Source organism: Scyliorhinus torazame, chromosome 17 (assembly GCF_047496885.1).
Source record: "Scyliorhinus torazame isolate Kashiwa2021f chromosome 17, sScyTor2.1, whole genome shotgun sequence".
In the NCBI taxonomy this organism is placed as follows: Eukaryota; Metazoa; Chordata; class Chondrichthyes; order Carcharhiniformes; family Scyliorhinidae; genus Scyliorhinus; species Scyliorhinus torazame.
In genome coordinates, this window is record NC_092723.1 from 118,537,797 (window position 1) to 118,561,430 (window position 23,634).

Consider the following 23,634-nt stretch of genomic DNA (forward strand, 5'->3'; position numbering starts at 1 on the left):
TTAAAAAGACAAAGTACCATGGTGATGGACCCAATTACTCCCATGCTCCTTCACAGTCTCTTCAGTTCCCTACTTCATAAATTGCAACTCATCTAAAATGGCACAGGAACAGTATACTGTGGAAACAAAGTCTCATTCTTTCCATGTTCATCAACGTTCCATCCTTCCTATCCAATCCCTCCATGCAGTGGCTTAGTAGCAATTTCATAAGTGGGTATTACCACACGCCAGCACAAAACTTACTTTCCTAGGAAGAAGTCTGCATTTAAGGGCAGCATGGTAGCATTATGGATAGCACAATTGCTTCACAGCTCCAGGGTCCCAGGTTCGATTCCGGCTTGGGTCACTGTCTGTGCGGAGTCTGCACATCCTCCCAGTGTGTGCGTGGGTTTCCTCCGGGTGCTCCGGTTTCCTCCCACAGTCCAAAGATGTGCAGCAGGTTAGGTGGATTGGCCATGATAAATTGCCCTTAGTGTCCAAAATTGCCCTTAGTGTTGGGTGGGGTTATTGGGTTATGGGGGATAGGGTGGCGGTGTGGACCTTGGGTAGGTTGCTCTTTCCAAGAGCCGGTGCAGATCCGATGGGCCGAATGGCCTCCTTCTACACTGTAAATTCTATGATATATGATATTAATGCCTTGATAAAGTGTTGATTTCAGACTTTGTTTGGTGGCGTTAACTACCATCATTTAGAGTCAAGTATTACATATGAACTGCACAAGACAATATGTCCCACTAAACTGGACAAATAAATTAGAAGAGTGTCAAAGAATTAGAATACAGCATTGGCACTGTAGTAATCTATTAAAAATATACTTGTAACTTGCAGCTTTGCATTTTAAATATTTATACATTTCTCAAATCGATTATTTTAACACAGTCGTTAACCTATTAATTTTTCCTGGATAAGCACCTTTGCTTAAAGTGCCAATAAAAGGAATATTGTTATATGAATGAGTTAAGAACTTGTTGATTATCAACACAGGAATTTTGGTCTCAAAATGAATCACTAATCCAAAACAATAACAAGTAGCGCTTCAGTACAGTAACTTCCACCTAGCCCTATGAACCATGTCTCAGGATAGCTGCCCACATCACCATGCTCGTGTTACAAGTCATTCAGCAATATTGGAGTAAGAATCTTCATCCCCTAAATGAAAACTGAATTTTCTCAATACCTACTTCATTATATGCTGCTACAAATTTGAACATACACTTGCCTTAAAAAAAAAGTAAATGTGCACCCTTTTTCACATTCATGCTACCACAACTTTATCTCTCCTGATTTTGTACAATGCCACATTACTGTTGCATTATGACACATACACTGAAGAAGTCAGAGCTGTGACAATCACTGGTCGTTGATCACTAATTTCCAAGAACTAGCACTCAAGTACAAGTTAATACTTCCCAATATGTTTTTTAGAATCAGCAAAAACTAAAACTAGAAAAGAATGCAACACAAAGAAAATGTCATTTTTTAAAATTCAGGATCTGGGTATCACTGGCATGACTGACATTTCTTGTCCATCCTTCAAATGTCGTGGTGGTGCCAAGATTTCTACTTCAACCACTGCAATTTGCATGAATAGACGGCAATGTAGGCAACTCTGCAAGTCATTTGAAGAAAATGTGGAGAATCTGACTGAAAAAAATGAAATGGCCAGTTTTAGCAGGAACTGGTTTCTATCCCCCCTCCCCCCCGCAAAAAAAAGGCCTAGAAATCTAAATAACAGCAAGCACTGGAACATGTCTCATCTCTTTCCAAGAGACTCCCATCCGATTTTCTGCATTCTAGGACCTGAGAAGTACAGAAATGTATCGACCATTGGGGGAAAAAGGGAGCTATGATAGAAAAGGGATCTTCATCAGGATAACCAGATAACATACAAGTACAGCGCAGACAGCGGACTAACAGGAGACCACCTGTCCATCTGCATAAATGCAAGTGATGTGAAGAATCTGTGAAGAAATTAAATGCAAGGGCATTCAAGCCCACAAGGCAGCCACTAGCCTCAAAAATCACACAGCAATATTTGCTGGCTGTTTTATGCTTAGTTATACCTGTCCAGGCAGGAAGCTTTCATTATTCCAACTGTAAAAACACCAATAAACACAAATGTGTGATCTTAAAAAAAATACACAGATATATGGTTTAGAAAATCGAATACATCTTCCTTATTCTAATACAGCTTATTGATTGAGGGCAGAAGACATGAGCATGTTGGTACAAATTCCACACACAAAGTCAAAAGCAACCAAGTCCAAGAAGGGAAAGGCCCTCGATCAAATTCTGAGAAATAAATTATTTTCAGAAATATTTCACTTCTCTGTAAATGGAAATCATTCACGGGCTTCTAGTGAGGGGAGGATACCAACAAAGATGAGTTAAAAACCCAGCAAAAAGTTTTACACCCGTTTTACTAGTGAACTCATTGACGAGCAATCTTTTCAAACAGCACTGCTAGCCACTTAAATATGATCCTAACAATCTATCTTTAGAGATTTGAGGTTACAGTGTAGCCTCATTTCAAAAACAAAGCATTGTGCTCCTTCAATTGACTGAAGTGGCACATTAAACTGCAATAACAGCTCAATGCAACTCCAGCAGATTTAAATCTCAATTAAAACAAAGCTCTTCTTCTCAGATTGGAAAAAAAACAATTTTACTGGATGTTGCTTGAACCAGTACAGGTAGCAGTGGTTGCTTCACAGCGTCTAGCACTGTTGCTTCACAGCTCCAGGGACATGGGTTCGATTCCCGGCTTGGGTCACTGTCTGTGCGGAGTCTGCACATTCTCCCAGTGTCTGCATGGGTTCCCTCCCACAAGTCCCAAAAGAAGTGCTGTTAGGTGATTTGGTGTACCCGAACAGGTGCAGTAGTGTGGCAACTAAGGGCTTTTGCTTCACAGCGTCTAGCACTGTTGCTTCACAGCTCCAGGGACATGGGTTCGATTCCCGGCTTGGGTCACTGTCTGTGCGGAGTCTGCACATTCTCCCAGTGTCTGCATGGGTTCCCTCCCACAAGTCCCAAAAGAAGTGCTGTTAGGTGATTTGGTGTACCCGAACAGGTGCAGTAGTGTGGCAACTAAGGGCTTTTCACAGTAACTTCATTGCAGTATTAATATAAGCCTACTTGTGACACGAATAAAGATTATGATTTTTATTGGAATTACACTTCCTCTCGACAACAAGTGAAAACACATTTGATTACAGTTGTTAGATCATGAAGAAAGTTTACCAGTCCTCATTACTAAACAATGTGCTTTTATTAGAAGGAACTGGATCTCTAAGAACATGAGTTTTTACTAGCATTTCCTATTCGTTTAGCAAGACAATCTGTTCCTTGCCCTTTTGTCAGTTTTGGCTCAGTGATATTTTGTTTGAGTCTGATGGTTACAGATTCAAACTTCACTATCTAAGGTAGGTAAACGGTCAGTGCTTTACTGAGGGAACGCTGTGCTTTCAGAGTTGCTGTCTCCCCTCATAGGTAGGTAGAAAAGGTCCTATTAGAATAACTGGGGAATTTTCCCACTATCGTGACCAATATTTACCCCTCAGTGCCACTAAAAACAGATTATCTGGTTATTTTTATCTCACCACTGTGTGCAAATTGGCAGGTCAACAGGCTATGTCAGAAGTACTTCACAACCTGTGCAGTATTTCAGGAGGTCCAGAGTTCATGAAAGGCATATAAATGCAAGTTTTATTTTCCCTCCCAGAGTGAGGGGGGTTGGAACTGCTTCTCTTGTTTAAACCTATTAAAAACTTTATTCAATACACACACACGCACCCACAAAAAAAGTCAGCAAATATTTACAAACCATGAAGATTTTCTTGCAGGAAAAGATAACATCGATTCATATTTTAAAAGCAAAATATGCAATTAATAATTCCACTGGAAACTGGTTTGCTTTTCATTGATGCACATGCAAACCAGAGGTACTGAATATTTCATTTGGTTGCTGTGCTGCATTTCCTGACAAGCTTCTTCGAATAAAAGGGCTAAGTGAAGGGCCATGGAAGATAGGATGACCTGCTCAGTGAGTTAACATTTACTCCCAAGAAAAAAAATCAAATTACAAGTTCAACGAATATAACAAAAGGACTGGAATTCTGGAATTTCTCTGAGCAATATATAAAAACTCTATTTTTATTTAGCTCCATGTGTGGATTTCTCCGCCCAGCCACAGCCCTGCTCCCTCCCCCTTTCTCCAAACTTGGCTCTGACACGCTGTCTGCTCGCTGTGTTTACATTAGGTGCTTGGGGCCTACTCGCCAGGTGGAAGTCTCCGCCCTCGAGTTGTGGAGGAGCCGGGTGACGCAGCGACCAAGCCCGGCGTCGGCTTCAACTCCCACCCCGGTGTAGGCCTCGTTTTAATTTTGGACGCCTGGGGTTTGTTTTGATTTTTGTTGTTGTTGTTGTTTATGCCGCACGCGGTTTACTCACTGTCGGGGCAGCAGCAGCGGCGGGGCGCCCCTCCTCTGGAAGGCTCCGTCCACGAAGACGCCGTTCTTGCCGAGGCATTTCAAGTAGAAGTGCGGCTCCTGGAAGGTGATCTGCAGGTGCCGGCGGGAGATGAAGCTCGAGTGGCCCATGTTCACGTCCACCGGGCCCTGGCTCGAGTTGCGGCCGATGGTCACCGACTCCTGCCGCATCAGGTACTCGAAATCCCGGCCCTCGAGCTTGGCGATCGCGGCGTCGGGCGGGGCCTGCGGGTCGAGGCCCAGCTCCCAGCGCACGGCGCCGGTCTTGAGCTGACCACTCAGCCGGCTCGGGCTGCAAGGGGCCGATTTGAGAGCCAGCAGCGCCCGGGCGCCCGTGTCGTCGCCTTCGCTGTCGGAGGGGAAGAGGGCAGCCTGCATGGCGCGGTGGAGGGAGGGTAGGGGGTGGGGGGAGAGCGAGAGAGCCGGGCTCCAGGGGGAGAGGAGACAGGGGAGGGGGGGGGAAGGGAGGGAGGTTCCAGTACTTCTGGAGAGTCAGTGTCCGCGGCCAGGCACAGCCTGCAGTCGGCGGCTGAGCAGCGCCTTGTGCCTCCCGTTAGCGAGAAGTCATAACAAGCCGGGGGAGGGGGGGAAAGAAAACCCGGACCGGAATCCCCTCCACCGCAGACAGACGAATTAGGAGCAGCAGGGAGTGGGCCACTCGTCCCCTTGTGCCAGCTCGCTCTGTTCAATGAGATCGTAGCTGATTTGATTGTAACCTCAACTCCACGTTCCCTCTTAACCTCGATAACGTTTTACTCCCTCCCCCTTGCTTATCAAGAATCTTATCTAACTCTGCTTTAAAACCTTCAAAGAGTGGAAGGACTCACGAACATAGAATGCCTACATTGCAGAAGGAGGTTATTCGGCCCAACGAGTCTGCACCAACCCTCTGAAAGAGTACTTGAGGCGCATCCCCCCGCCCTATCTCCGTAACCCCACCTAACCTGCACATCTTTGGACTGTGGGAGGAAACCCACGGGGAGAAAGTGCAAATTCCACAAGGTCACCCAAGGTCGGAATTGAAGCCGCCTCCCTGGCTCTGTGAGGCTGCAGTCCTATACACTGTGGCACCGTGCCGCTCTCTGATAGAAATTATTTCTCCTAATCTCTGTCTTAAATGGGCAAACTCTTATTTTTAAACAGTGGTTCCCAGAATTAGATCCTCCCACACGAGGAAACCTCCTCTCCACATCAACCCTGTCAAGATCCCTCAGGATCTTAAATGCTTCAATCAAATTGCCTCTTACTCATTTAAACCCTCTAGTGGACACAAGTCTGTCCAAGCCTCGGAAAAGCCTCGTAAGGCACCCACCCATTTTAGGTATTAGTCAAGTAATCTTACCTGAATTACTTCCAACGCACAACAGGAGTTAAATGAATAAAGAATTTGCATTTGTATAACACCCTTCAAAACCCAGTAGCCATCCTGAAGCATTTTAGAGCCAATTAAATAGTTTTGAAGTGTGTCAGCAATGTGATAGAATTCATAAAATCCATACATTGCAGAAGGAGGCCATTCAGCCCATTGAGTCTGCACAGATCCTCTGAAAGAGCACCCTACCCAGGCTGATAGCTCTATTACTTGCGAAGAAATAGGTACAGAATATCAATACTATCAGGAGTTAATGTCACTGGTATTACTGAGAAAATTGAAAACCCCCTGCTTAATCCTTGTTTTACATTTTTATAATATTTAATTATATTCCTTTTTTTCTATTTTCGCTCTGTTCTTTTGTGAAGTCATTAATTTATCCAGTGTTACTTTCTCATTGTGTTGGAACTCTTCGTTAACTCAGCCAAGTGACAGTTCTTCAAGGGTGAGTCCAGACAGCGGGAGGTGTTAGACTACTTGATTCGGGAAGCATCACCAATAGGTCTGGCATGCAGTCAGCCAACGTTTACATGCATATTGTCATCAGCCACTGCTTAGCATGCTAGCAACAGGATTATGACCCAGTTCTGATAAAGGAATGATGATACATGTTCAAGTCAGGATGAAACCCCTCTAACAAACAGCATTATTGGGAGAATCTTCACCACAAGAACTCCTGCGGTTCATGAAAGTAACCTATCCCCACTTCTCAAGGGCAACTAAGAATGGGCAATAAATGTTGGCCTTGTCTCACGACTCTCACATCCCATGAGTGAATAAAATTAGTCAGGACTGTGACACCCTGAGTTATTCTTTTCTTCCCCTTCCTTTCACCAAAAGCCTATTGTGGTATCGAACTGACATGCTGAGTGACTGCGTATTATCGAAAGGTGCAGTTTTAGACCTGGTGAGCTTCATGTATGCCAGCGAGCCATCATGTCTTGTGTGTGAAAATAGTTATAACTTCTTTCTGTCTTCCTGATCTACATTTTAAAAATATTTTTATTCAAGGCATTTAATATATATACACAGAATATCAGAAGAACAACACATTAACCACAACCCTCCAACCCCACTGGCACCAGCACCCTGCCATGTCCTGCCTTCCCCATTTTAGCCCCCTTACACCCCCCCCCCCCCCCCGCCTCAAACTCCCCCCTCTCCCTTGCTGACCCCCAGTTCTCCTTGAAGAAATCGATGAACGGTTTCCACCTCTGGGCGAACCCCACTACCGTCCCCCGCAGAACGAACTTAACCTTCTCCAACATCAGGAATTTTGCCATGTCGCCCATCCACATCTCCCGCTTTCGGTGGCTCCAAATCCCCCCAACCCAACAAAATCCGTCTCCGGGCTATCAGGGAGGCAAAGGCCATTACATCAGCCTCTCTCCCCTCCTGGACTCCTGGGTCTTCCGACACACCCAGTATCGGCACCTCCAGACTCGGAACCGCCCTCACACCCAGCACCTCGGACATCACGTCCGAGAACCCCAGCCAGAACCCCTTCAGTCTTGGTACGCCCAGAACATGTGGATGTGGTTCACGGGCCCCCCGCGCAATGCTCACATCCATCCTCTATCCCCCTCAAAGAACCTACTCCTCCTCGCCACCATCATGTGGGCCCTATGTACCACTTTAAACTGGATGAGGCTCAACCTCGCACATGACGAGGATGCGTTCACCCTCCGCAAGGCCCCTGCCCACGTCCCAGCCCGTACCTCCTCACCCAGCTCCTCCTCCCACTTGAACTTAATATCCTCCACCGGGGTGCCATTCCTCTCCATCAATTCCTTTTCAATATCCAATCCCCTCCCTCCCCTATCTCACCTTGATAACAGCTTGTCTTGCAACATCGGAAGCGGCAGCCCCAGAAAGGACGGTACCCCTCTCCTCACAAAACGCCTCACCTGCAGGTACCTACATCTGTTCCCCTTGGACAGCTCATACACTTCCCCCAACTTCTACAGCCCTGCGAATTTGCCCCCTATAAACAAGTCCCTGAAATACTCTATCCCCAACTGCCGCCATCCCTGAAACCTCGCATCCAGACCCGCCGGCACAAACCTATGGATGTCGCAGATCGGCGCCCACAATGGCATACCCTCCTGGCCATAATGCTGCTTACACTGCCTCCACAACTTTAAAGCCTACACCACCACTGTGCTTACAGAGTACCTGGCCAGCGAGAATGGCAAAGGTGACAACAACAATGTCCTCAAATGTGTTCCCCTGCATGACGCCGCCTCCACCTACCCCAGACTGATCTTTCCTCCAAAGCGCACATCCTCACCATCGCAATATTCACCATCCAACCGAATTTATCAAATTCGGCAACGCCAGTCCTTGTCCTGTTCCAAAAAATTCCACTACACTCACGGAGCCTTCCCCACCGCCACAAACTCCGAGATCAACCCATTGACTTTCCTGAAAGAAAAGACTTGGGGACAAAGATAGGGAGGTTCTGAAACGTAAACATAAACCTGGGCAGCACCGACATTTTCACTGTCTGCACGCACCCAGCCAGCGACAGCGGCAAACGTCCCACTTCTTAAAATCCTCCTTCATCCCCTCCACCAATCAGCTCTGCACCACCTGAATATCAATGTATCTGAAGATCGCCCTCTACCCTAAACGGTAATCCCCTAATCTCCTTTCCTGCCCTCTGGTATTGATCAGGAACACCTCTCTATTTCCCTTGTTCAATTTATATCCCGTAAATTGGCCAAATCCCCCCATAATTCCCCCAAAGCTGCCCATCGAGTCCAAGATATATAATAACAATTCATCCGCATATAGTGAAACCATATGCTCACCCCCCCGCCTCCCCCACCGCTCAATCCCTCCCCTATCCCTCACGCCATTGCCAACGGCTCCGTTGCCAAGGCAGAAAGCAACAGGGAGAGAGGGCATCCCTGTCTCATCCCACGGTGTAACCCAAAGTACCCAGAGCTTGCTCAGTGCATCAGCACACTCGCCACCGGTGCCTTGTACAGCAGCCAGTCCAATCCACAAACCCCTGCTCGCTTCCTGATACTTTTTCTGAGAAACACCATTATTAATTTCATCAATCTTGGAGCCTACATTAGCAACTGTCTGAGGGAACAGTTTCAACCACTTTACAATGTCAGTGTGCTGTTTGTGTCTTGGAAATGTTTCTTTTTGCAATGAAGTGCTGAATGTTGCTATGACTAAAATGTAATCTTTAATAGAACAGTGAACTTCCAAGGGAAAACTGTGGTGCAAAACCTTTGCCTGCATAAAGCTCCAACAGTATTTCATTATGTAAAGGACTATAAAACACTACAGTGTAATTGGCACCACATAAATTAAGGAAATATCTTTTCAATGAAACTTTATTTTGAAATAATGATAATAAAGATCTAAGTGAAGGCTCATGTGTATTTTCAGTAAGATTGAGGAATGAGATTTTGACAAAAAAAATGAGAGTTTGCATTTGACAGAAAAATAAATGAACTTATAAGCAACAGGGTTTCAAAGAAAATTAATCCAATTCAAATCGTAGGACAATTTGAATGATGTCAAGTGTTACGGCACTCTGGGCTAGTGCATGGTCAATTCCAGCCACACTTGACCTGGAGTCGCAACACAATTTAATTCATAAATAATTCTTAGAAAAATATCCAAAGTCTTTGACGCTTGGCTGCCCAATAATTACAGTCACCAGGTGTGTAAGTTTAAACATAATTACTGTTTATTTATAACAAGAACTATTATGAAATATGCAGCAAATGCACGTGGTTAATTATTATCTAATTCCTAATCCCCCACTTTAACTTGCCCCTACCCTCTATACACATAGACGCACACACACGAGACAGACAAACACAGAGGGGGGCGAGGGGTAAAAATAATAGGTAAAAGGAAAAAGTCTTGGGGAGCACGGTGTGCATTGGTTAGCACTGCTGCCTCACGGCGCTGAGGTCCCAGGTTTGATCCCGGTCCTGGGTCACTGTCCGTGTAGCGTTTGCACATTCTCCCCGTGTTTGCGTGCGTTTCGCCCCCACAACCCAAAGATGTGCAGGGTAGGTGGATTGGCCATGCTAAATTGCCCCTTAATTGGAAAAAAATAATTGGGTACACTAATTTCTTCAAAGTTAGCTTTCAGATCCAGGTTTCTGTTTTCAACCTGTAATGGTTTCCCTGTAGATTCATTCATTCAGGTCCTCTATAAGTTCAGAAATACATCAACTCACAGCCTTTCTGAAGGGAGAGGGAGCAGATCCTTGTCCCTGTACTTCTAGGAGTCAAACTCTGCTTTCCTTAATTCCTGGAAATCATCCACTCATGTAGGATGCAATCACCACTTGTTGCCAGTCAGAATATGGCCTTTTGGCCAATTCATTGGCCAGCAGCCAACCAATCGAACCGAGTCCCACCCTATCTCTTGGGTGCCTAAAAGTCTGTGTCTTTCTGTCCAAAGCTAGCAGCACCATATACTATGTTGAAACTTCTTGAATTCCTCCTTCACTTTGCTGCTTGGCTTAAAGATACATGTCTGTTAAGCATCCATGGGTCAAAAATGATAATGGCAAAAATAAAGGAGAAATAAGGGAATCAACAGGATTCCCTTACGCCCAGGCATTTTCAAATTAACACTTAGCCCCAATTTGCTCTTTAACAAGCATACGTATCATTGTAATGATAGTAAATAGACAATATATCGCAGGCTGATGCACAGGTTCTGTATTTTCCATGAATGTTATTATCACCCTTCTATTTATAAATGCAACATGGAGTTTTTGTATTAAGTTCTTTTTCTTATCTAGTTGTTCCCTGCATTCCTGAAAATGGAGTTTACGTTAGCATATAATTCCATGGCCTCAGACAATCCTCCAACATCTTGGCAAAACAGCCATATTACATCTGGGAGCCTTTGTATTATGCATCAGCAAGCATTAGAGCATGTAGGGGGCCTCACAACGAAGGCCATTCTGCATGCATCTTTCAGGAGAAACCATGGATCAGTGATAGGTGTGGAGGCTGATTATTTTTCTGTCCTGTGTAAGGACACTGAAGCCAATTACAGCATCCCACATATAATCATCTTATTGACTGGCTTTGAACCTGAAACTTTGGATATGTTTTGTTCAGTCCACTCATCTTCTGTTTTCTGTGTAATTATGTAACATTGTTAGATATCTGTGGTATGTTGAATCTTGGGGAAGATAAAAAGAACTGCATTTATACAGCGCTTTACAAACTTATGAACGTATGAGTTAGGAGCGGGTTGGGCCCCTCGAGACTGCTCTGCTATCCAATAAGATCATGGCTGATCTAATATTCTCACAACCTCAGGATTTTACAAAGCATTTTATAGCCGATTAGGTACCTTTTGTAGCGTGGTCACCGATGAGGTACTTTTTGTAGTGTGGTCACTGTTGTCATGTAGGAAGCCAATTTGAATACACTATCTTCCAACATAAAAACTAAATAAATAAATAAACTATTTTAATGGTGTTGGCTCAGGAATAAATGTTATCGAGGCCTCTGGAGAGAACTGCCCAACTCTCTTAAATCCATCCGAGAGGGCAGACAAGGACTTGATTTAATGCCTCTTCCTAAAGAGGGCACCGCCGACAGTGCAGCATTCCCTCGATCCAAGCTTCAACCTAGACTCCGTGCTGAAATCCCCCGACTGGGGTTTAAACCCACAACCATCTGATTCAGAGGTGAGATGATGGCACATCTCGCACTAATTTTGAATGAGATCCTATCACTCACAATATTAATCATAAATCAACATGGAGAGCAGGGACCAAATTCAAACACATTCCATTTTCAGATCAACAAACATTCTCCATGCACAGCCCAATGATGGGTGGCTTCCATACTAATTCTTAAAGGTATTTTAGAAAACATTTTTAATAGTTGAAATGTTAAAACTATTGAAAAGATTGGGGTAGTTTCACTGTTTGTGACTTTGGGTGATGCCAGATGATGGTTTAACAGCATTTTAAACTATTACTAAAATAGCATTAAACTGTCATACTAAACTAGTGACCGCAACATTAATCCTCTGTTTAATTCAGTACAGTATTAATGATACGTTCACTACTTCTAGCAGGAACCTCTTACCCATGGCTCAAATATCAACAGCCACATTAGGAGTGTTTACATGACGCTATCAAGCTCTGGTTTCTCGGTGTTGAAGTGCTAATCATTGAAACGCGACAATTCTCAACATTAAAATGATCAGAAAACAATACCGTCTATTTACTGTTTGCTTTCCTGCAACACTTTCAGCATGATTTCTGACTGCTGTCATTTTGCTTCCATTTTATTTTCTGGCTTCCTCTTGAAAGATGTGCCCAAAGGTGCCGTTCTTTTTATATCGCTGACATTTCTACAGATTGGTTGATGTCCTCATGCAAGCCTCATTATTTAGACTCAGTCATGAATAACGGCCACGACGGTGATGTACCGGTGAGAGGGCAGCCAGCATCAGGAATCATGCTGCCATCAAGGAATCAGCCCCCCCCCCCCCCCCAAACGAGGGTAAGGAAGGAAATTGACTAGGGGAAATAACATATAATTATTTTTTTTAAGATATAAATTAACTAAAAACAACTGGAGAAAGGACTGGATCATGGGCCGACATGGGAGTGAAATCTGTACCAACGTTTTACGGAGTAATTCTCCACCTTACTGTGAGGTTGACTGCATTATCCAATTCCCAAAGCTCTAAGAGCCTAAAACACAAAATGGCCACAAATTGGCATGGGTATGTATTGTGGAGCAAAGAGATATGGGAATCCACATACACCAACCATTAAAAGCTAGTAGACCAGTGCAGAAAGTGGTCGGAATGGTTAATGAAACATTGGCTTTTATCTGAAGATCTCTGGAATACAAAAGGGAGAAATGTTACCTCTGTTCCATAAAGCCTTGGTGAGACTCCATCTGGAACTCCGTGTTCAGTTTGGGCACTATGTCTCAGGAAGGATATATTAACCTAGAAGGAATGTAGCACAGTGCGTCTTTAGTGTTACCTCATGGTGCAGGCACCTACCGCTCACGTGGCTTGACAGGATGGATGCGGAAAGGATATTCTCTCTTGTGAGGGTATCTAGAACACAGGCTCACTGGTTAAAAATAAAGCGTCAACCATTTAAGACAGGTGAGGGACACTTATTTCTCTCAGAGGGTCATGAGTCTTTGGAACTCTCTTCCTCAAATGATGGTGGAAGCAGAATCTTTGAATATTTTTAAGTCAGAGGTAGATAGATTCTTGATAAGCAAGAGGAGGGAAGAAAGGTTATTGGGGGTAGGCAGGAATGTGGAGTAGAGGTTACAATCAGATCATCCATGATCGTATTGAATGGCGGAGCAGGCCTGAGTGGCTTCCTCCTGCTTCTAATTCCAGATCTTAACTCGCAGTGTAAATAGATGTTTCATCATCTCCCCTCCATTCATTTGCTAATTATGTTAAATCCATGTCCTCTGGTTACCAATGTTTGAGAGCATTCGCAATACCATAGCATGTACAACTATGTAAAACTGTGTGTTTGTATATGTAAAACAGTGGACCTCCCTCGACCTGCGAACAATGGCATTTTTGTTGGAATGCAACCAGCTGCCGATGACTTTCCAACTCAAAAACCATTTTATCCTATGGAGTTGCTGGTGGTCAGTAGTAGAACCATTGAATCGTACAGCCCAGAAGGGGGGCTATGTTGACTCTGTGAAACCGTTATCAAATTAGACCCGCTCTTCCTACTGTTTCCTCATAGCCATGCAAATTTTCCAATTCCCTTTTGAAAGTTAGTATTGAATCTGCCTCCGCAACATTTTCAGGTAGTGCATTCCAGATCTTAACAACTTGCAGTGTAAATAGATGTTTCCTCATCTCCCCTCCATTCATTTGCTAATTATGTTAAATCTATGTCCTCTGGTTACCAATGTTTGAGAGCATTCGCAATACCATGTGGGCAGCACGGTAGCATTGCGGATAACACAATTGCTTCACAGCTCCAGGGTCCCAGGTTCGATTCCGGCTTGGGTCACTGTCTGTGCGGAGTCTGCACATCCTCCCTGTGTGTGCGTGGGTTTCCTCCAGGTGCTCCGGTTTCCACCCACAGTCCAAAGATGGGCAGGTTAGGTGGATTGGCCATGATAAATTGCCCTTAGTGTCCAAAGTTGCCCTTGATGTTGGGTGGGGTTACTGGGTTATGGGGATAGGGTGGAGGTGTTGACTTTGAGTAGGGTGCTCTTTCCAAGAGCTGGTGCAGACTCGATGGGCCAAATAGCCTCCTTCTGCACTGTAAATTCTATGATAACCATAGCATGTACAACTATGTAAAACTGCAAGGTTTAATCACGGTAAATGAGTCCAGAGGTTTATTATGAGCCTGTTTCCTCTTAAGCACATCCTCCAGTCAATTTGTGGTTAATTGCTCCTCTGTAGATTGGTAGCTGTTTATGAGACTGTGGCTCATTCCCAAGGTCAGACATATGAACAGGAAGCGTTCTTTCTTTCCTTTTTGTCGAGGACTGCTTTGCCAATGTAACCAAGCATGACGTCTGCAATGTGACATCTGCAAAGTGTTTGAATGCTCTCAAAATTTAAATAAACAGACATACGTAGATCATATGCCGTACAAAAAGGAGCTGCATTAGGGGGCATGAAAATAAACCACTTGTGACAGCGAGGTTGTAACTTACTATTAAGCCTGACGTGATTTGATGTATTTCTTTATGTCCTGTCCTATCCTCTGTAATAAACGCTACTTAAGGAAACTGCACTGGTTAGAAATGTATTCCCTGTAAAATTGCTCTTTGTTGCAGGACTTTTTGTGTACTGAAACTGAATTTTTTAAGGAAAGAAAACGGTGCACTTGGAAACCGTTGTCATGGTTACACCGCACACATCCTAAAATGTGCCTTTCTTCAGAATAATGTGGTCATCCCTGATTCTGCAGGTCTGATGTTCCTGATTGTGTCAAAACAGAACTTGGAATCTATGTTTGAGCATTGGGTGATAAGTTTTAGGGCTGACTAAAGCCCTATGGAAAATGTGGAATATCCGTGCATTATTAACATCTGAAAAGTTTGGCTTGTAGGATTTGTGCTGTAGTAATTTATTGCATCTATTTTGTCCCTGTTTTGTTGTGGTTATTTTATTCTCTGTTTTAGGTGTGTATTTGTCTGTGTTAATCCCTTATGAGACTAACCCTTCACCTTTAAGGATACATGAGAAGTTTTTGTTTCTGGCTTATTTTCAAACTGTGTGCAGAAGTTGTGCGCTACCTTCCTACCAATGCTGCATCGTCCTTTTGATACACAGTGGTGTCAGTGTATGCTGATAGTGGATGGGGTGCCAATCAAGCAGGCTGCTTTGTCCTGGATGGTGTTTGAGCTTATTGAGTGTAATGTTGGAGCTGCACTCATCCAGGCAAATGGAGAATATTCCATCACACTCCTGACTTGTGCCTTGTAAAGGGCCTTGGGAAGTCTTGAGGTGAGTTACTTGCTGCACAATTCTCTTAATCCGCAGTATTTAGATAGCTGGTTGATCTCGAAAAGGTGGTTCTTGTATCTGAACCACAGATATATTTTTAATGGTGTAAATAAGGAGAACTTTCCATTGACAGGAGGATTGGTAACGGATCACAAGGGCAAAGATAATCACGAATAAATTCAATAGAGAATTTAGGAGAAATTTCTTTACCCAGAGATGGTTAGAATGCGGAACTTTCTTTTTATAATTTTTTCCCAATTAAGGGACACTTTTGGCATGCCCAATCCATCTAGACTGTACACTTTTGGGTTGTGGGGGTGAGACTCACCCAGACATGGGGAGAATGTGCAAACTCCACACGGACAGTGACCCGGGGCCGGAATCGAACTAGGTTCTTCAGAGGCTTGGTGCCGTGAGGCAGCAGCGCTAACCACTGCACCACCGTGCCACCCAAAATGTGGAACGGCCGACCACAAAGAGTGGTTGGGATGAATAGTATAGATCCATTTAAGGGAAAGCAGATTAACATGAGGGAAAAGAACAGAAGGCTATGCTGGTATGGTTGGATGAAGTGCAGTGGTGGGAGGAGACTTATATGTATTAGAAACTCCGTGTAAGGGTCCTTCCTGTTTATCCCTCATTTATTCCATTATTGCCCCTTTATTTTATTGTTGCTATTACCATTTTAATCAATGGAAGAGTAATGGGCCTGTGACTTTAATGCCGCCTGTATTTTCAACTCAAGCAGAAGCTTGAGTTCAATTCGGCCTCGGGTGACTCTCTGTGTGGAGTTTGCACTTTCTCCCCATGTCTGTGTGGGTTTCCTCCAGGTGCTCTGGGTTCCTCCCACAGTCCATTCTAAATTCCCCCTTAGTGTCTAAAAGATTAGGTGGGTTACAGGGATAGGGTCGAGGCCTGACTGTTGGTATGGTGCCCTTTCAGAGGGTTGATGCAGACTCAATGGGTAGAATGGCCTCCTTCTGTACTGTAGGGATTCTATGATTACAAGCAATGGCCTGTATCTTTAAATCAAGCAGGAAGAATCCGGATGTCATCAGTGATGACTCGCTCTGATTGACTTGGCTGGTGGCCAATGAATTAGCTCAAATGTCTGTGCCCTGCCCAGTGGCCAGTGGTGATTGCTTCTGATCCCACTGACATGTTTCTCAGTGTCACAAGGCTGTAGTTCATTTTGCTTTTGGTTCTGCAGGCTGGATGGAGGAATCTAACCCACTCACTCCAGAAATGTTGGGTTAATTCTCACCAAAAGGCCACTGTGAGAATCTGCTAACTCTCTCTCTACAGAAAAGGTTGATGTGAAGCAGAATCCAGAACCTGATAATAATAATAGTCTTTATTAGTGTCACAAGTAGGCTCACATTAACACTGCAATGAAGTTACTGTGAAAATCCCCTACTCGCCACACTGCGGCGCCTGCTCGGGTACACAGAGGGAGAATTCAGAATGTCCAATTCACCTAACAAACACGTCTTTTGGGACTTGTGGGTGGAAACCGGAGCACCCGGAGGAAACCCACGCAGACACGGGGAGAACGTGCGGACTCCGCACATGACCCAAGCCGGGAATTGAACCTGGGTCCCTGGTGCTGTGAAGCAACAGTGCTAACCGCTGTGTCACCATGCCGCCCCAACTCTCTCTGCAGAACAGGCTGTTGTGAAGCCAGAGGCCTATTTTGGAAAGCTGTGAGTAAGATATACTCCTGAACTGTGAAGAGGATCATTAGGGACTGTAGGCCAGAGACTTTAAAGCACATTCATACTGTGACAAAAGTATACTGAAGAATTCATCTGAAACAAGAATTCTTACATTTTGACCTTAATCCTTATTATTGTTTTCCCTTTCCATCTCTCTGTGTTCGTCTGTCTTCTGTGTGTGGGTAGAGGGTGGGACAGTTAAAGGGGGTAGTAGGTCAGCTTGCTTGTTATCCACCTGTAATTACTGCATGTTTCATCTTTATTCCTGTTATAAATAAACATTAGTTGTGTTTCAACTTACAGACCTGGTGGCTGTCATTATTGAGCAGGCAAGGGCCAACATTTTCGAGAATTATTACAAGAATTATTGGTTAATTGATGTGTGTTGTGAATCGGGCCAGCCGGGTGGAATTGCCATGCATTTGCCCGAGTGTTCTAACAACCGGGATAGATTAGTTGGGCCGAATGGCCTTTTTTCTCTTTCTATACACAGTATTTTGTGCAATGGGATTGATGCAGCTGTGTGGTGTTAGCTATCAACACAAGGGGGCTCGATCTACAGGGTAGGAGGCGAGAAAATGGGTTTATTGGAAAGTCAGTAAATGGTGACCAATAAGTGAATAAAGGGATGGAATATATTCTGTGAAAAATGCTTGCAAGAAGGGGGAAATATTAGTTTGATCGGTTAGTTCTTAGTGTACGATTGAGGCTTAAATTGAACCTTGCAAACATTGACAACTGCGGGATGATCTACTCTTCAACAATTTTGACAGCCTCACTCATCAGCTCCTCAGGATATAACATTGTTCATTTTATTCGCAATTGAAACATTTTGCATGTGGAAGTGATTGAATAAATACAGCAAGAGGGCACTCAACTCCCTGGGTACGATTCTCTGTTGCCCGACGCTGAAATCGGGAACGGCGATTGGGTGGAGAATTACTTCGGACGCTGAAACCGTGGCAGGTGCCAGTTTGATGCTGTGTCGCAATGCTCCGCCCCCTCCAAATCAGTGTCATCGAGATGAGCGCCGCATGCAGTTGCAACCCCGTTTGAATATCATTATTGGGCCAACCCGCGATGCCCGCCTCCAATGGGCCGAGTTCCTGATGGTGTGGGCCACGTGTGATCTCAGCGGTCATGAGCCTGGCATGGCGGCTGCGGAGAGAGGGCGTGCGGACAGTGTCCAGAACTGCCACACTCCGCTGAGAGCCGTGCCGCTGGCCGGGGGGCTTCTGCCAGGGTTGGGGGGAGTAGTGGGGGTGTGGCCAGGAGGTAGACTGTGGGGTCGGGGTGGACGGGTTCGTGGTCCAGGACAACTGGCGCCATCTTTTCCGGCACGATTGGTGCGTGTGTGGGGGGTGTAGGCGTACGCGCGGCTGCAACTTGTCAGCCCTGTGCATGACCAGCACTGTCCCGCCGATTCTCCCACCGTTTTCTGCGTGTTCCACGGGTGTTTCACGTGACGCTGCTGCTAACCCCTCACCGGTACCAGAATCGGTGTGGGTGCGGTGCCGATGTTTCCATCATGAAACACCACAATCCTCCATTGATGTCGGCACTTAGACGCAGGAACGGAGAAGCCGGCCCTCTGTGTTTATTGTTTACATTGTTTACTATGAAAGGATCGATGTGGTCTTGCGGGAGAATTCTCTGAGATGTACAAAAGGAAAAAGGAATGAATTAGTGGTAATAATAAACCCCTGTTGTTGCACAGGGCACTGGAAACAACCTTATTTTTCTTTTAAGTACACCATTTCTATTAAAGCAGATAAACTGACTCAGCTTCAACCGAAACCCGTTAACACAACAGCAGCACTGAATGGGTGTTTCCTGTCCAGGTCCTAAATTGAGCTTTTGCATTCTTGTAGCTTAGCATTTTAATGCATCACCCAATGCAGAGATAAGCCACACAGGCCAGGGAAGCCCCAGATTTGATTCATAGTTTGTACTGAGTCAGTGGCACACCAGGAGAGGCTGCCTTGATCTTACTGTCTCTGGGATGGGGGGGGGGGGGGGGGGGGGGGGGGGGTAATCGCCCATTGTCATAATTCATGATTGCTATCCAGGTGGGAAACTGGTGTTTGTGAAGCGATGCCTTCTACAGTCAAATAGTTTAACTACACCCATTGTCTAGAATCCACGTTTCAGAAAATATAGACTTGCATTGGAGGTGGTACAGCAAAGAAGGTTCACTATATTGATCTGTGGGGGTCTATTTTCCTTGGAGTTTAGGAGAATGAGAGTTGATCTCTTGAAACCTATAAGAATCTGAGAAGGTTTCATAGGGTAAATGTTGAGAGACTGTTTCCGCACAGGACAAGGAGGGTCAATCATTTAGGACAGAGATGAAGAGAAATTTCTTCACACAAAGGGCTGTGAATGTTTGGAATTCTCTATCCCAGAGGGTTATGGATGCTCCATTGTTGTATACATTTGAGACTGGTATAGACAGAAATTTGGTCGCTAGGGAATCAAGGGATATAGGGAACGGGCAGGGAAATGGAATTGAAACTCAGGATCATATTGAATGGTGGAGCAGTCTCGATGGTCCATGTGGTCTACTGCTTCTACTTCTTGTTTTTTGTGTAAATGTGAACTATGACTCCTTGCGTGAGAGACAGAAGGGATGCTGACACTGGTAAACTCAAAGCCCAGCAAAAATCAGTGACTTCAGGAGAGAGAATTTGTCAAAGTAAAGTAAAATGTGCTTTGGATGAGGAAGTAACTGTTCATGTGCAATCTTTGTTCTGGGGTCTTTTGGATATAAGAATGGACAATTATTGCCCATCACAGTGTCCTGAATTTGAGCCAGTGCTGGGTCACTTCCTTAATTCGCTGTTGTCATTGAGGTGAAAGTGTGTCCAAGGTGTATGTGTGTCGGGAGGGAATTGCAAGATTTTGACCCAGTGACAATGCTTAAGTCAGGATGGAGGCAGACTTAAAGAGGTGAACCTTTTTTTATTCTGTGGCTGTGGATGTCGCTGGCTGGGCTTGCTTTTGCTACCCCTCCTTGCGGCCCTTGTTCGGCCATTTCCGAGTCTACCACGTTGCCGTGGATCTGGAGTCACATGTAGGCCAGACCAGGTAAGGTCGTCAGGTTTCCCTATCTAAAGGACATTAGTGAACCAGCTGGGATTTTACAACGATCAACAATTGTTTCATGGTCATCATTAGACTTTTAATTCCAGATTTTTGTTGAATTCAAATTTCACCATCCGCTGTGGTGAAGAGATGGATGCGTTATATGAGCTTTCATCAGAGGACTTCCAACCACCACACTCACCCCACCAATGGACTCCAGACATGTCCTTCCCAGCTTCCTATACCAATTTGAAAATTGGCTTTGCTTTTTTAAATTCATTCATGGGATTTGTGCGTCGCTGGCTAGGCCAGCATTTATTGTTACCCATTGCTAAAATGCCCTTGAGAACATGGTAATGAGCTGCCTTCTTGAACTGCTGCTGTCCATATGGTGTAGGTACACCCATAGTGCTGGTAGGGAGAGAGTTAAAGAATTTTGACCGCTCAACAATGACGGAACAGAGATATATTCCCAAGTCAGGATGGTGTTTGTCTTGGAGGGGAACTTCCAGGTGATGGTTTTACCAGGTGTCTTCTGCCTTTGTCCTTCTAGATGGTAGCGGCTGTGAGTTTGCAAGATGCTGTCCAAGGAGCCTTGGTTAATTCCTGCAGTGCAGTTTGTAGATGGTACACGCTGCTGCTACTGTCCGTCAGTGGTGGAGGGAGTGAATGTTTGTGGATGGAGTGCCAATCAAGTGGGCTACTTTATTCTGGATAGTGTCGAGCTTCTTGAGTGTTTGAGCCAGGCAAGTGGAGAGTAACCACCACACTCCTGACCTGTGTCTTGCAGATGGTGGGCAGGCTTTGGGGGAATCAGGTGGTGAGACTACTAGGATAGTCTCTGACCTGCTCTTGTAGCCAGAGTATTTATATGGCTAGTTCAGTTCAGTTTCTGGTCACTGGTAACCCCCAAGATGTTGATAGTGAGGGATTTGACAATGGTAATGCCATTGAATGTCAAGGGGCGATGGCTAAATTCAGTCTGGTTGGAAATGGTCATTGTCTGGCACTTGTGTGGCACAAATGTTACTTGCCACTTGTCAGCCCAGGCCTGGATATTGTCCAGGTCTTGTTGCATTTGGACACAGACTGCTTCAGCATCTGAGGAGTCCCGAATGGTGCTGAACATCGTGCAAACATCCCCACTTCTGATCTTATGATGGAGGGAAGGTCATTGATGAAGCAGCTGAAGATGATGTTGGGTTGGATGTTTCCAGACTGTCAGCCAAACACCCTTTCCCCCTCCTCCTGCCATCAGCAATATTTTTATTCCTAGCAAAAAAAGTGTTCACAGAAATAGGGGAAAATATTGCCACCTATGATTTACTCTTCGGAAGCGCTCAATATCTGGAGACACCAGGTCAATATTCGAGGGTTGGCGTCTCTAAGGTATTCCCATGACGTAACTGATGTTGTCCTCATGGTAGTAGAGATGTGGTGCTGGTAGTACTGGTAACAAAAGATTTGTCCACAAGCTTTCATATTCACTGAACGGTATTTAATGGAGACTCATGCCGGAGTGCCATTGAGAGCCCTGCCTTTCCATTTTAAATGAAGGCCCACTGCATCAATTGCTGCTCAGGTACTTAACTGGACAGTGGCAGGCCTCTCCATGAATCGGGGGCGCCAAAGCCCTGCTTGCTGAGAACTGCCGGCCAATCAGAGATGGAAGTTCTATTGAAGGCACTGCGACCGGGTTGCTGCTGGTACGACATCTGCTACAGGCCTAGGATCTTCACTGCATCCCTGGCTGGAGGTTATGGGGCAAGGGGAAGGGGGTTGGCAGCGAGGGCAGGGTTGTGGCTCTCAGCAGGCACTCCGATTTGCAACACCGCATTCCTCGAGCAGCACTGAGGATCTTTGAACAAGGACAGTCCACCCCCTCCCCCAGCGCAGGGAGCTCACAAGCAAATGGGATAAGGCCATTGCCCACTTATGGGCCTCAATTGATGGCAAACCTGTAAGGTGGTGAGGTCCAGACCCACCATCCTCCTGCCTGATTAAATTCTCCCTCGCCAACAAACGTTTAGCAGGGAGGGCATTAACTTCTCCCTTCTTTTGCTAATGCTGATGACTCTTAGAGCACAGCCAGGGAAAGGAGAGAGTTAAATCATGTGGTAACTGAAATCTACCACATGGTGCAACATGTGGCTGCGATTTTAATGTCGATGTAAATGCGTGGAGCTGGAAAGAACTTTTGGGATACTTTAGCGAGACAGTGAAAGTGTAATGCTGAAGCGAAATTTCAGGTTTAAGTGTGGGTGAGCTGACGTCAGGCAAGGCAGCTCCAGAGTTCTGTGTTTATAAACACTTCAAGTACGTGAGAGACTCAAAACGTGGAGCGGAGCACCACTGCAAGAGCTGGAATGACATATTTGTGACCTTTTTTTAAATTATGTGATCAGATGTGGGCACCATTGGCAAGGCCAGCATTTGCTGCCCATCCCTAATTGTCCTGGAACTGAGGGCAGTTAACACTCAACCCCATTGCTGCGGGTTTGGAGTCACATGGAGACCAGCCAGGTAAGCACAGCAGATTTCCTTCCCTAAAGGACATTATTGAACCAGATGGGGTTTTAAGACAATTGATAGTTTTGACGTCACCATTACTGAGACTAGCTTTCAATTCCAAATTTATTAATTGCATTTAAATTCTTCCAGCTGCCACGGTGGAATCTGAACCCATCCTCCGCAGATCATTAGCCTGGGTCTCTGGATTTTTGTCCAGTAACATTACCACTATTACCACTGTCTCCCCTTAAAGAGATGGAAATTATAATCTGCAGGAGGCCATGCGGTCGCATGCAAGTGAGAGGGGTTAAATCCAATAAAAATGCAAGCATGTTGGGAAGCCGTTTTTAATCTGCCAACTTCCACATTTCACTCTGTGTTAGGCTGCATGTGTACAAACCTGCCCCTCTGGAAAGGCAAACTGACAATTAGCGTACATTAAATGCTCAATTAAAGCAACATTAAAATATGTTTCACATATTAACTGTGGGCCCACAGGTTTCCCAGGCTTATTCATAGATTCCCTCCAGTGCAGAAGGAGGCCATTCGGCTCATCAAGTCAGCAGCAACCTTCTGATAGAGCACCCTTCCTAGGCCTCCTCTCCCCCCCCCCCCCCGGCCACAATCCCCGTAATCCTGTGCATTGATCAAGGCCGATCCACAGAATGTGCACATCTTTGGACACTCGGGGGTAATTTAGTATTGGCCAATCCACCTAACCTGCATATCTTTTGACTGTGGGAGGAAACCAGAGCACCTGGAGGAAACCCACACAGTTCCTGGAACTTGTCAGTGAAAGCAAGGCAAGAATCCAGGAGAAATTGAGAGAGTACCATAACCGGGAAAATCAACAGGAGAAACATGAGCAGCAGCAGCATCCTGTTACTCAGAGACCTAGTGATGCACGATCAATTGTACAAGGACTCAGTTTGGATACAACTGTGGCTTTATTGCAGTAAGATGTGTGGCCTCGCACAGCAGCTGGCG

General features: G+C 45.2%; 1 protein-coding gene across 1 annotated transcript in view; it reads right to left on the reverse strand.

Annotated features, from left to right (window-relative positions):
• foxk1 (forkhead box K1) overlaps positions 1-5,100 on the reverse strand; it is a 152,150-nt gene extending 147,050 nt beyond the window's left edge. The window contains exon 1 of the mRNA XM_072480954.1: positions 4,450-5,100. Coding sequence (XP_072337055.1) covers positions 4,450-4,865 — 416 coding nt within the window. The 5' untranslated portion in view covers positions 4,866-5,100. The remainder of the gene's footprint in view (positions 1-4,449) is intronic.
• Positions 5,101-23,634: the final 18,534 nt, after the last annotated feature.